Source organism: Malania oleifera, chromosome 3 (genome assembly GCF_029873635.1).
Source record: "Malania oleifera isolate guangnan ecotype guangnan chromosome 3, ASM2987363v1, whole genome shotgun sequence".
NCBI lineage: Eukaryota > Viridiplantae > Streptophyta > Magnoliopsida > Santalales > Ximeniaceae > Malania > Malania oleifera.
This window is the reverse complement of record NC_080419.1, coordinates 99,877,793-99,892,349: the sequence shown is the minus strand read 5'-3', so window position 1 is coordinate 99,892,349 and position 14,557 is coordinate 99,877,793. Positions and strand designations below refer to the sequence as shown.

The 14,557-nt window shown below is 37.2% G+C and overlaps 1 protein-coding gene across 3 annotated transcripts; it reads right to left on the bottom strand.

The window, feature by feature from the left end:
• Positions 1-3,941: 3,941 nt before the first annotated feature.
• LOC131150261 (probable E3 ubiquitin-protein ligase RZFP34) lies at positions 3,942-13,436 on the bottom strand. 3 transcript variants are annotated; one of them, XM_058100868.1, is made up of 12 exons: positions 8,849-13,436; positions 8,119-8,749; positions 7,946-8,033; positions 7,799-7,858; positions 7,659-7,691; positions 7,124-7,201; positions 6,741-6,784; positions 5,866-5,906; positions 5,662-5,744; positions 5,464-5,555; positions 5,271-5,382; positions 3,942-4,615 (listed from the first exon to the last, which is right to left on the bottom strand). In XM_058100868.1, exons 2-12 carry the CDS (start codon positions 8,325-8,327, stop codon positions 4,505-4,507), a joined length of 951 nt encoding a protein of 316 aa, XP_057956851.1. In that variant the 5' UTR covers positions 8,328-8,749; positions 8,849-13,436; the 3' UTR covers positions 3,942-4,504. The 3 variants fall into 3 exon arrangements, with proteins under 3 accessions (XP_057956851.1, XP_057956853.1, XP_057956852.1); XM_058100870.1 differs by having other exon boundaries at positions 8,119-8,390; positions 13,126-13,350; XM_058100869.1 differs by having other exon boundaries at positions 8,119-8,390; positions 13,130-13,350.
• Positions 13,437-14,557: the final 1,121 nt, after the last annotated feature.

Sequence of the window (14,557 nt, the reverse complement as noted above, 5' to 3'; positions counted from 1 at the left end):
TGCTATGGGGAACTCCAACACTTCGAGAGTTAGCAAGACCAAGGTGCTAGAACCCAGGACGTATGGGGGTGCCCGAGATGCCAAGGAGTTAGAGAACTTCTTGTTTGATGTGGAGCAGTACTTTCGCGTTGTGAGGATGGGCTCAGAACAGGCAAAGGTGGATACTGCGACCATCTACTTGGTTGGTGATGCAAAACTGTGGTGGCGTACCAAGTACAGAGAAATTGAAAATGGAAACTGTGTAATTGATAGTTGGGCAGACTTGAGGAGAGAGCTCAAGGCCCAGTTCTTTCCTGAAAACGTTGAGTACAATGCAAGGAGAAAACTGAGAGATCTCAAGCATACGGGGTCAATCAGCGAATATGTGAAACAATTTTCTGCTTTAATATTGGATATTCGAGATATGTCGGAGAAGGACAAGTTGTTCTATTTTCTTGAGGGGATGAAACCGTGGGCAAGAACTGAACTTCATAGGCAAAGGGTTCAAAACTTGTCAACTACACAAGCGGCTGCAGAACGCTTGACAGACTACGCTGGTGATGAGACCGCTTCGTCCAAACGGTTTGGTGAAGAGGGAAACAGTGGAAAGTCTTTCAAGAATGGCAAACCCAAGAGTGGGGGAGCTGACTATAAATCATCAACCTCAAAGGAAGCTTCGTCGTCTCAAGGGTTCAACACACCCAATGGAAAGGGGAAGAGTAAACTTGAGTGTTTCTTGTGTCGAGGTCCTCATATAGCTTTTGAGTGCCCTCACAAAGCATCACTTAATGCCTTACAGGCTTCCATTGTAAGAAGGCAGTGGAAGACGATGTAGAAGAGGATGATGCCCCGAGGGTGGGTTCAGTGCGGTTGGTGAACGCATTGGAAAAGCAGGCAAAAACACTGAAAATTACACGAGCAAAAGGGTTAATGTTTGTGGACTTTAGGATAAATGGGAAGAGTACTCGCACTATAGTGGATACGGGAGCTACTTATAATTTTGTTTCGCAGTTGGAAGCAGGGAGACTCAACTTATCCTTAGAGAAGGATACAGGATGCATGAAAGCAGTTAACTCTGTAACCTAGCCTACTCTGGGAGTAGCCAAGCAAGTGGCTATAAAGCTTGGACAATGGGAAGGTCATGCGAATTTCACAGCGGTCCCATTGGATGACTATCTAGTCATTCTAGGAATGGAGTTCCTAATAGGGACGAGGGTAGTGTTGATGCCTTCGACCGGTTCCCTGTGTCTGATGGGAGATCACTCGTGCATGGTGCAAGTCGTTGCAACGAAAGGAGACGACGGTAAGTCTCTTTCAGCCATACAACTCAATGAAGGATTGGGTAAGGGTGAGCAAACACGTCTAGCCACGGTGGTGGTAGACAAAGAAGTAGGCCAAGAGCTGGAGCCTACGACCATCCAAGCGGTGTTGGATGAGTATAAGGAGGTGTTGTCGGATAAGCTGCCTCACAATTTGCCTTCACGACGGACTGTGGAGCAAGATATCGAGTTGTTATCAGGAGTGAAACCACCTGCTAAAGGGCCATGTCGGATTGCGCCTCTTGAGATAGTAGAGTTGGGGAAACAACTTGATGAAGTGGAAGCGGGATGTGTTCGCCCTTCCAAAACACCATTGGGAGCATCGGTGTTTTTTCAGAGGAAACATGAAGAACATCTATGGAAGGTGTTCGACAGGCTGAAGGGAAACAGTCTGGATGTGAAGAAGGAGAATTTCTCTTTCGCTCAGTGGAGCAACAAATTCCTTGGTCAAGTCGTTGAACAAGGTTGTATTCGGAGGGGTATGGAGAAGGTAAGGATGATTCAAGAACGGAAGATCCCCATGACAGTGAAGGAGTTGCGTTCCTTTCTTGGCCTTACTAGATACTGTAGGAAGTTCGTTAAGGAGTATTCGCGAAGAATGACTCTAATGACAGGACTACTGGGAAGGTATTATTGGCCGCACACGCGGGATGATGTGGTTGATTATACCAAAACTTGTCTCACTTGCCAACAAGACAAAGGGGAGCGGAAGAAGTATGGTACTTTTATGGCTGCACCAAAGTACTGTTTGGCAGAGGAGACGACACAATTGTTCCTTGTAACTATTGTGAAACGTTGGGGTGTTCTCCAAGTTATTATTTGTGACCAAGATTTAATGTTCACTGACAACTTCTTAACAGAGTTTTTCAGGATATTCAGGTCACACTTTGACATCTCTTCGAGTTATCACCGACAGACAAACGGATAGATGAAGAGATTCAGAGAGCTGCTAGATGAGTACTTGTGCCATTTTGTCAACGACAACCTGAAGAATGGCATGCAACTACTTGATGTGGCTCCGTTCTGTGGCAACGCCTAAAGGCGCTCAACAACCAACAAGAGCCCTTTTGAGCTTGTTACAGGCCAGCTGCCGCTGTTACCTCACACAGTAGGCGAGTCGTACAAACAAAAGAGTCCCAAGGCGTACATCTTCACCAGTGAAGGGAGACAGAATGCAAAGTTTGCCCAAGCCTATCTGGAGAAAGCTTCTAAGCAGATGAAGAAGTGGGCAGATTAGGAGAGAAGACCGCAGTTTCATGTCGACTTCCTCAAGCCATTCAACGTTAACACCAATGACTTGAGCAGAAGTCAATCAAACAATGCAGAGTTCAAGATAGTGCAACCAGACAGACATGATGTTGAAGAGATCCTTGCAGATAGAAAGTTTATATCCTCAAGGAAGAAGCGGCAGAAGTTCCTAATGAAGTGGAAGTGCCTTGATGACAAAGAAATCAGCTGGATTTCTACGGAAGATATTCAACCATTCGTGGACAAATCTGAAGTGTACCTACCGCCAAAAGTCTACGAGGACGTCGACAGCATAAGTGGGGGAGAATGTCACGAGCTAAACTTGTTCAGGGCATTATGCTTGCCTGTGACCGCTTATCTCGTGTGCTTGGGATGAGTTTCCATCATGTAAATACTAGTGTAGGGTTATTTTCTGCTAGTAGAGTCTTTGTAAGCCAAATAAGGCAGTATGACTCCTTGATCACTTTGATATTTCCTAGTGTCAGGATGATAATTACATAAAAACCTCTTTAGGGGAGGGTGAGTGTTCATCAGTCATTGTAAAACTCACTAACAATTGTCAACGTGCTTAGCCAACTTGCCTCCCTTGCTAAGTACATGTCAACGGAGGATTTGTTAATGAATTACGTTTGCTTCAATGTTTACTGCTTGGTTGCCACGGCTTTCATGAATTGATTATTATTTCTGCTACTATCTGAATGAATGTCAATGAAAGTGTTTTGTGGATGAATGTTGGTAAATGATAGGCTGGTTAGTTAAGCAAGAGTGTTTTAGCTAGCGCCGCACGGACCCTTCACAACGGTGTGAAAATAGTCGGACCGTGACAACACCCGAAGATATTCCAAAAAAAAAAGAGGGGTGTTGGGAGCCGATGCGTGGCAAAAAGGCATGTAAATTAAATGTTCATGTCAAAACCAACTGTTAAAAGTAGATTCCAACTTATATTTTTCACCCCGAAAAAGGAGTGCAGGATGCAAGAGGCAGAACAACTTTATAATAAGAACTGACACGAAAACTACAACTCACGAGAGTTATACACCAATCCCATTGCGCCATGTCATTTTCATACAAATGAAATTATAAAATTATTGTACAATATTCACCTGTAATCAAATCATTCAAACTTTTTAATTGTGAGCCAACCTCTAACACTTTTATTTTTTATTGATTAGATATGCCATGTATTTTGCACATTTATAGAATTTAAGTTTCATAACGTGCAATACACGCATTTGATGGATAAACTAATCTTTTCCGATGAGTTACTCTACACAGAATAGCATATAAGTTGTGAACTACCGTATCATTATGCAGTATTTTTTGCATGTTTATTTTATAATCTCAAGAATATGATAAACTTTATATAAGTATTTATTATATAAGAAAAATGTGAAGTTTTTACGAAAACATTCAAATTAAAATGAAATAAACACAATTTTAGGGTGGATGGGCTTGTATTTATGGAAATGGACTCCACTGAGTATTGAAAAATCGTTTAGTATTTTTTAAAAAATTTGAAATGTATTAGAATTGACTTTTGGAATGGTAGGTAACATTACAATGGCTGAGGCAAAAGCTACACGCACGGGAAAAGATGAAAAACATGAGCCGACAGAAAATACAGGCAATATATAAAAGGGGGGAAGGCCAAAGAGGCTCAGCTTGGGGACATGGGCGGTGGTACTTCATGCGATCCCCACAAGAAAACAGAGCACAACACAAAAACGAAAAAAGACATTGGGAGAAAAACAAAGAACAGGGACATGCAAATCAAAATTCAGAGCCCCGACCGGACCAAGCCGCCTGCACCGACCACCTCGCCCGTCACTTCCCCTGGGATTCTGCTTCAGGTGGGTTCAAAGTTTGTCAGCCCTAGCTGGCAAAGCATCAACGTCGGTGCAACCAATTGATGTCATTTCCATATTGCCAAATTTGGAAGTAACTGCCACCGCTGCTCCTCAGCCTCTTGTTTTGCGCGTGTTGTATGACTTGCAATTGGGACACTTATGAGCCACGACATGAAACTGCACTTCCGATGACTGTCCGCAATCGTTGCAGAGGATCCAAACCTGCATCATGCAGGTATTGTTATTGATAATGTCCGAAGATGGAAGACGACAGAGTCTGTGCGTCCCTGTGTGCGCCTGAAGACTCTGTACCCAAAATGCCTTAACAGAGTCTAAAACACCCAAGTTTTATAAAGATAATTATAGAATACAATTTAAGACTAACCATTTGCACGTATGGTGCATCTTGTGTGGTGTCTGGATCAACGCTAACGCATTTTCAGTTTAAGCATTTCAAGTCAATTTGATTTTATACTGGATTGGTAGAGTTTAATCATATGAATGTAAGAAATGATTAATTAATGCTCTAATATGAGCTCTAAAACTCATACACCTTCCCAAAATAATTGAAGGCTAAAACAGTTTGAACCTCAAAAATAAAATCTTGTCAATTGTTCTTTTCCTTCTTTAATTTGTTTCAGAAATAACTCCACAGCCAAGATCAGAGGCATCCATTTCAACAATTTTGAAAGCATTGGTTCAAAAATTGCCACACAAGGAATTTTATTAACATGGGATTTTAGTTTTTAACCGCTTGGGTATGACTGTTTATGAAGGGTTTCTTGACATGGTTTTAACTCATGGATGTTTGATATCAACAGCAAAAGCTAAATCCCCATACAGTGGCTTACATGTGTGTGAGAAGGACAGGACTCACCATTTTGTTCTGATAAGGTTCTGGCATGGGTGTTGCCGCAATCTCCATGTCAAATTTCTCCCAGACTTTTGACATATCGCAAACTGATCTTGAGCAGAGAGGGCAAGCATATCTGTTTGAGCAGTTTGAATGGTTTAGCAAAGATTCATAATAAGCTGTTTAAGATAGAACGAATATCTATACTGTCACTCACTGAAAGTGTTCTTGCATCTCCTTCAAGCAGCTTGTGTGAATTGTGTGTCCACATGGCAGTACAGTTACGTCATTTCTCGACTCAAATATATACTGCAAATTGATATTTCTTTAAGATGAGTGCACCATAACACAGCAACAGAGCTGTCATTTCATCATGTAGAAACCAAGAAAACAAGGGCAATGGAAGTGTCATTACCTCAAAGCAAACAGGACAGTCATGATGCATTGCTCCTTCAACACAGGGATGCCTATTCTTCAGCAGAACAGAATAGCAGCAACCTTCATTATAAATTTATAAAAGCCAATATATAGTAAGCAAAAGCATTCATTTGTAGTTTTATGTTACCAGTAGCCACCAATTAACATGAAGATGCTCAAAGAGCTATCAGATGGTGCTTACCGCATTTGTAGCAGTGGAAGAAATTATCTCGCCCTCCAATTCTGTAATTAAGCAAAAAATTCATTTAAATTGAAATGAGTATGAGGAAAAATATGTCAACTTTTCAATGCGAAATGCCAAGGGTGCAGTAGAAGCAGCATGAATAAAAAATAAAAAAAATAAAAAATAAAAATAAAAAAACTTGTGATTGATTACTGTAAAAATGACTTCAAGAATGGAAAGGAAATAATCTAAGTGAAAGGCCAGAGTGCATGATAGGTTGATTATCACGTCACTTTCTGAAGAGAATTAACCATAACTTGTCGAGAGGAAAAGGGAATCATAGAAAAATTTGACATTAGCTCCAACAGCAATATTAATAGCAATTGCCAAATGCTCCTGGGAGGGAGTACCTCTTTTTTCTAATCTACTCCATCCCATAGATCAAGAACAGACTACATGGGAATGCAACTAAGACTACTGCTGAAATCACAACCCCCTTGCACTAAGCAGCCTCAAATAAAAAATGGCATACTCTAGTTATATCTCCCTCATGATGTACTAATAAATAAATATATATTTATTAGTTCAGGGAACAGAATTTTGCTCATGCTGGAGAGAGCCCACTTAATAATTCACGCCAAATCCGAAGTTTTCACAGATGGACCACGTGCAGGGAAACTTGCACATGTGGTTCAGGCCAGACTTTCCTGAGATATCTAATAACCTTGCTTCTACTTGCCGCTGGCACACTTCTCCCCAATATTGGCCATTTATTCTAGAATAATCTTTTTAGGATGGACAATTTTACATGAAAATTTGGCAATGCAGGCAGTCATTCTTCCTTCAAATTATACATAAGAAAAAATCTAAAACTGGTACAAAGGCATGAGTACCTGCAAATCCCACAACCATTGCAATGGAACTGTTTCTTCGATGTCTGCAAATTGGAAAAACAAGCAAAAATGAGGCCATGTCATCTATTTTCCAAAATATTGTTTATGTTTTTTAAATTTTTCTTTTTTTATTTGGCGGATTGGTTACTTCTTTGAAATTCTTTTCCTCTGCTATATAGAAGATATTTCCCTTTAAAAAAAAACTGCGTAGCACAAACAAAAAGTAAATAGGAAACTGATTTTCCAAAGAAAAAAGTTTTTCCTCCAACCAAATGGAATCATGATTTCTTTCTTGCTTTAACAAAAATTATATCAGTAATTAATAACCATAAGGGCATCACTGTTAGGAATAAAATGGGACAGATATAGGATTTTACACTCACATCATCATCGAACAGCTTGCAAATCTCACAGAAGTATTTCCCCATACACACACCACAGTTGATGCAAACTTGACGAACCTGGAAATTAACCACCATTCCATAAATGGAGTTAGGCTTTGTGCAAGAGGAAATGAAAAATAAATAAATTCAATAACTGTAATAAAAGAAATTGACACGACTACCTTCAATTCTTACTACATAGCTACCTTACATAACATCAATTAATTGTAGGGTCCTAAACGTTCAAGCCAAGCAAAGCAATACAATAATTTTTTTGTAATTTCACTAACTTAGATTCAAAACATTTACACATCACAGAATACAGTCAAATGCAAACCCACTACGTCACCTATGTTACATGGAAGTAGGTAACAAGTGTCAGTGTGGGTGCAGGTAAGAGTAAAGGTGTGTCTGTCAACCTTTTTCTGAAAATCTTCTTCGTTCAGAAAAATGTATAACACCTAAACATCAAATACAGGCACTCTAGGGTGAAGAGGGGTAGGAATAAGAGATGGTAACATGACTGATATCTCACCTCTTGTTCTGTGCCACACAGTGAACATATCACCTGCAATTAAACAAAATAAATCACAATTCAATCAGCTTATGTTTTCAACAATAATGAAGGAATTAAGGAATATATTTGTGTAGGAAAAAGTTGAAGAAATGAAGTACCTGCTGGACTTCATGGCGTGCGATATCATGCCTGTGCTTCTTTTCAACATTAATATTGTTCTAAACCAAACAAAAAAATTATAAGTAACAAGTGAAAGCACCACACATACAAGAGTGCAGATATAAATCATCCACAGACAGACTCACTTTAGCCTCATTGTGACAATGACGACAACCAAAAACTTCATTGCAACATGGAGCTCTAATCTGGCACCTCCGCCGATAATGCAGACAACTGTCCAAAAGGCACATGTTTTTAGCACATAAACCAGGAAAAAGCTGTCCTAATAGTCATGTAAAAGAGGCAAGTAGGACCGTACCCATAATCCATAAATCCTTTCTCTAGCAGCTCCTTTCCAGTGACTTCTATTTGATCCTTTAATCCCTCTTCATCCATGCACTCTCCATTGCACTGCTGAGCATATGACTCAATCAGCTCCATTTCATTATTGTTGTTGGTCATTTGTTGCAAGCTTTTGAGCTCAAGATATTGTGCTGATTCGTGATGATTGATCGTTACTTCTGCCATTGAATTTGCAATCTTTGGATGAACCTGATAATTATCTAGAAGCTGGAAATAAATCTAAAGCACCTGCATATAGGAAAACATATAGCAAAGATTAAAAACGTAACTACATATGTATAGTCATCCGATTATCAAGCCACGCAAACATAGCATGACATTGTTGCTTTCTTCTATCTGCAAACCAATCGAAGTCAGCAACAACACAATCCAAGTTAGGTTGAACAGCTCCAATCAGCATAATGTGAAGGACTCATCAAAACAAGTAGATCAATAAGAATCCCATTAAGATTATAATAATGCAGCACTGAGGAAACTCCGAAGCCTCCAGCTGTGCTAGTAACCAATAGCATTGCATGATCACTTCAATCCTTGAAGTCTTCAAAACCAAATCTGTATAAATCGTACACCACGAATACACGCCCAACCTATGGTAAAAGCAATACATCACATTATCAAATGTTTTCTAAAAAATTTTAAAAATATTGCAGAAATGCAGGGCGATTGTCCATCATGGACAAGCCTACCTGAATCTGGGATTCTCCATCATGTCTTCTTCAGTAAGAAAAACTTACCCAAGAGTTAACTAATACTATCATCAGCCTCCAAAATTGCTTCCCCTTTGTTCAGCAAATTCTATTGGATAATCCTTAGTGCCTCCTTGTAATCTAACTGGTTCAGTTGCAGTTAGAAGAAAAATTCAGAGACAAAGTTCCCCACTCCAAGATCAGCTTCTACATATTCCGGAAGATGAATCCTCGGTCCAGATTAGCAAAGCAGCATGTGGTTTCCATTTAAGAAAAAATATGTTTTAATGAATCTCCAATAATGTAAGGCTTCAAAGGGAAGTGGGCCTAAATCAAAGATGTATGCGCTAAACTAATGGAACTCCTTTTTTCATAAATTTTAGCATCTTGCCTACACTATGCAGTTTTCTGTTCTGGATACCACCAAAATTTCATGTTCTGGTAATCAAATTAGACATATCTGTGCCTGCATTTTCTAACAGTTGGTATGGATGATAAAAACCTGCAACCACTGTTACACTTAACACTGATGCCATTCTGATGGATTTGTAATAGGGTCACCAAGGAGTTGATAACAAAAAACAAGTAACAGGAGGCACGATCCAGGGGAAGGGGCGTCCATGGTGGAGCATTTAGAAACCATGGGATGGTGAGTGCAACACTATATAACCCAGCAAACAAATAATGATGCATATAACCCACCTAATACTATTTACATCAGGGACTGACAGCATCCTGAACAACTGCACAGAAAATCCCTGACCACGAACACTGCCCCTCACCAGCTCAATCTTCGAAGTTTTTTTTTTTAAGAAAGAAAGAAAGAAAGAAAAGCTTATGAGGGGGATTCTTATCCTTTGTAAGATTCAAACAAACAATTCCACTAAAATTTTCCTTCTGGACAACTTTCTACACTCACAATGATGACTTGCGACTAACAGAAAATGATATGTAGACCCAGAAAATAAAAATAAATAAATAAATAAAAGAAAAGGAAAATGAATAAAAAAGAAGAAAAGAAAAAAGAACAAGGAAAATAGGTTTGGCCAAGACCAAACCGTCAAAGGTTACGTGGGACTCAGAAAAAACCATCGACGGTTTTCATACAGGGCAGACTACCGAGAGCATATAAGGGTGTTATTGGGTTTGGCAAAGGCCAAACCGTCAACGGTTTTGTGCATGGCAACAACTTTATAAACAGAAGTTAGGTTATTTTTTTAGAAAATTTCCTTTATCTCTCTCTCTCTCAAAAACCTAGGGTTTCAGGATTTGGTCTTCTTTCAAGTTTCTCTCGCTCTCTTAATCCTAATTGAAGTCCGTGCTTACTCTCCGGCCGTGTCTATCTTTTCTCGGCTTGTCAATCTCTGTCCTTAGCGAGTTTCGGAAAGCTAGGGTCTTGCTTTCCCGTTCATTTTGGGTTGTTTTTGAAAAAACAAGGGGAATAAATTATACCAGTTTTTTATTAAATTTGAATAGGTACAATTCAAGTATATATAAGTCGGTGTATATATGTATGATTTTCTGAACGGGTTAGGAATTTGAAAATGATGGTTTTGATTATAATTCATATTTGGGAGAAACCAATGTGAGTGGGGTATATTAATTATTTACTATATATAACAATATGATTAACACTCAAACCGTGGCATGAGAATAACTCTTCATAATAAACTAGTTGTGATTACTGTAGTGAATAAATTGATATGTTTGGATGAATTGTTTTGTGTGGTTATTCGTAGATATCACAATATAACGTTGGCAGGCCTGAGGAGTTTGTTATATTACCTGAGTATAAATCACGATATAACGTTGTTAGGCCTGAAGAGTTTGTTATATTGCCTGAGTATAAATCACAATATAACGTTGGTAGGCCTGAGGAGTTTGTTTTACTGTTATACTATGAATAGGTCATTGGGAAGTGTAACAGTGAATGTCGATTGTGATGAACTTGTGCAGTATCCTGTGTGGATGTGGAACTTATGCGATATCCTTTGTGGATGTGACTGAAAGGTGTGATTGATGTTGAATGCGTGTGGGTGCATGTATGTGAATTTAAATGCATGAATATTTATGGCGAAGTAAAACTCTCTGCCTGAGGGCTTACTGAGTAAAGTGAGTGCCCTAATAAGTATCAGTTGTAACCTTACCCAAATTAAAAGGGCAAAATTACAAACAGTATCAGAGCAAAGGGGTGTTACATGTATGGGCGTGTAATTTCCCCAATCCTCGGGAACTTTCGCTATAAATTTTGGTTATGTATGTGTGAGTATAGTATATAAGTGTATTAGCAATTGTTGTTGTTGATTAACAAACAAATATATTTTTTGCACACTAAAACTCATCTGGCACACGCTGTTATAAACTATTCCATCCTTACTGAGAAGTGTCTCACCCTAGCGAATTATTAACTTTTGAGGTCCTTCAGGTGATCGAACTTAGCAAGCTCCAGGGCAGGATTTAGTTTTTGGTAATTGAGAGTAGTTGTAGGATGTGAAATATATAAAGTTATGTTTAAATTCCTACTTATGTAATATAAAGTGCACGGATACACTTTTTGGTTTGTATAAAGTAGAACTCTGGTATTTTAATAGAGTTATGTTTAATTATTTCCGCTGCATGGATGGTATTTTTTTTTTTTTGTATCAAAGATAGGTGAATAAATCACACAACACCTCAGGCCCCACTTGGCGGGTTCGAGGAGTTACATGATATCTAATAGTGATTTTGAAATATTATATGGGGAATTTTTTGGGTTCAGACAAACATCTCATGGCGTAATGATTTCTAAAGTATTGGAGAATCATAGAGACAAACATCTAAAGATGCCTAATTGCCAACAGTTTCAGCAAAAATATTCAAGAGATTAAACGTCATGGTAAAAGATAGTTAAATTGCATGGTAGGTCCATTCTGCAATAGTGAGGTAGATCCACAGATGGAACTTTCAGCTTGAGTTTGTTGGCATAATGTACTTTTATCTTCCAATCTCCATCCCATTTAAATTTATGCTAAATTCCAAAAGATTAAAAAAAAAATAAAAAATCTATTCCAATTTCCAAGCACTTTGTGAGTAGAATAGTTGTTTCTTCCTAACAGGAAGATGAATCTAACACACAGCTCTACTACAAGTTGCAAGAATGAAAATAAATTTCAATGTGTTCAGGTGTTTAGGACAGCCAACATTCTGAAAACTAAAAAAACAAGGAAGAGAAAGAACAATAGGTCCCTCTCCAAAAGAGAGGGTCACCTTCATTATCAATAGTGTACAAATAGCATACAAATTTTGGGAAAATGAATAGCAAAATTAGAGAAAGAAGAAAAAGAAAAGGTATAACAGAATCCGCTCACTAAATATAATTAACATTCAAGATAATAGAATAACATCAGATATTAGAAAACCAAGAAACTGGCAAGGATTCAATCACATTATGAGGGATGATTTAATTGCCTAAATAAACTGAATGTGATTGTGAAGTATTCATGGTTCTTGTATTGCAGAACGATAAATATCTTGAAATAAACTGCTCCCAAAGTGAAATTTCTAATATGCTATAGAGAAACAAAAGAATTTTGAAACAATGAAAATCAAAAATCATAGAACCTCAATAAAGCAATAAGATTACAAAATGCGACAAAACAATATAAGAACACATTCTCAGCAGACAAAACATGTCATACCCAAAACCAAAATTCACAAACCACACAGGCGGAGCAGAGGTTTACATATGAATGTAATTTATTTAGGGCAAATTGTAGATGAAAAACAAAAAAAACAAACAAACAAATAAAAATGTGTCATAAATACAAAAGATAAAAAAAACAGCAAAAACAAAATTCATCACGCAAACAAAACTATATGACGTTCATGGGAAAAATAAACAACAAATACCATTCACACTAACAGCATATCATCACCACCACAATATAGAGCGAGAGAGGGGAAGACAAAGACATAATCCACAATACTGCGTTTGGTTGAGGGAAAATATGGACAATGAATAAAAAGTCACCCTGATTTCAGAAAATTTCCATAAATTCTATGTTCATTTCTCAGCATCCGAAAGGAAATTAACACAAAGAAGACACTTAATACCCTAATTTCAACTCAGGAACACAAAAATACAGAATGCCAACTGCCAAAATCCAAATCAGAAATTAGTAAATACACCACCTAAACGCGAATTAGTATGCAATGAACGAAAAAAAAAAATCAAATCAAAGCACGAAAGAATAACACAGAAATTTAAAACTAAACACAAATTTATCTGTAACACTAACGAACTTTCAATCTGAAGAAGAAGGTCAGATCCTCGAAGCTCCTTTTTTTTTACGAATCTCCGATTCACACCTCAGCTCCTCCGCCTTTAGAGAAAGAGAGAGAGAGAGGATGGCGTTTGAAACGAAGAGGGCTTTTATAGCGTTGAATTTGGAATTTCCAGAGACTTCTGATAATGGCGAAGGATCAAAAGAAAACACTGGCTTTAGCTGGCAACACTTCGCGGTAACGCGTTCGTATGCGTAATCTTCATAAATATCTTCTTACTGTTGTGGGGAATAACAGGAAGAGTGCGTGTTCACTCTATTCCAATGGGGTCTCAAGTCTCCCTGCCGTTGCTTTTCATGGCGTTCCCGAGTTGCCAGATGGCATGGGGAGATATTCCAATTCAATCCGATTTTCTTCTTAAAATTTAAATTAAAAACTCAATTTAGTCTAATATGCAGAATATTTATTTTTAAAAAAATTAAAATAAACAAAAATTTAATTACATCCAGTAAAATAAAACTTAAATTAAGCCGAACACAATCAAAACAAATTACATCGTAATAAATAGAAGTTGAATAGTTTGTAATATGAATTTATTAAATAAAATTGAACCAATTTAAATGATTAATTAATTTTTTTAATTAATATCTAATAACTAACTACACTGATCAATTTATTTAGAAATTATACATTTTAAGCTAAAAATATACTTTGAAAACATAATTTAAGATGTGAAAGATTAATATTATTTTAATTTGATTCCGATCACTTGCATAAACTATATAATCAATTTAATTCAATTCCATAAATAATGGTTATTGAATATGATAAACTAAAACTATACCAACAACTAAGTATAATAAAAAAATACGAATCAAAAAATTGTTAATCAATTTTAGTTTGATTTTTTAAGTTTGGTTTAGATTTTTTATTTTCTTTATCTATTTTTAATTTGCAAACTAAGTTTATTTTTTATATCCCTAATTGTCATAAAATTATTTAATAGCTAGCTTACTCGATCCAATTTTTGACTATTAATCATTAAAATTATTATATTGTCAAAAAGTATATAAAATATTTTTTAAAAAAATTCTAATGTTTATTGTCATCAATAAACATTATATATTAAGATGATAAATTACAACTCTATATTTTTTTTAATTAAAAAAAGGACAGGGCAAAAATGGGAAAAAAAAAAAATTGATGCGTGCCACTACATCCAGCCTTTGAAATTTGACACGTGTTATTTGGACTAATATACTGACGTGGATGGATTGGACTTCATTAAAATATCTTAGGATAATGGTTGGGTTACGGTCTTATTACTCAAATTTAAATTAATTCAAATATATATTCGGAGTAGTCGGGTGTTTTGCGTCTTTACCCTTGAACCAGTAGGATCCCGCCACGTTCACAATTGTACAGTCGGTTCACATGCGTGGCCAG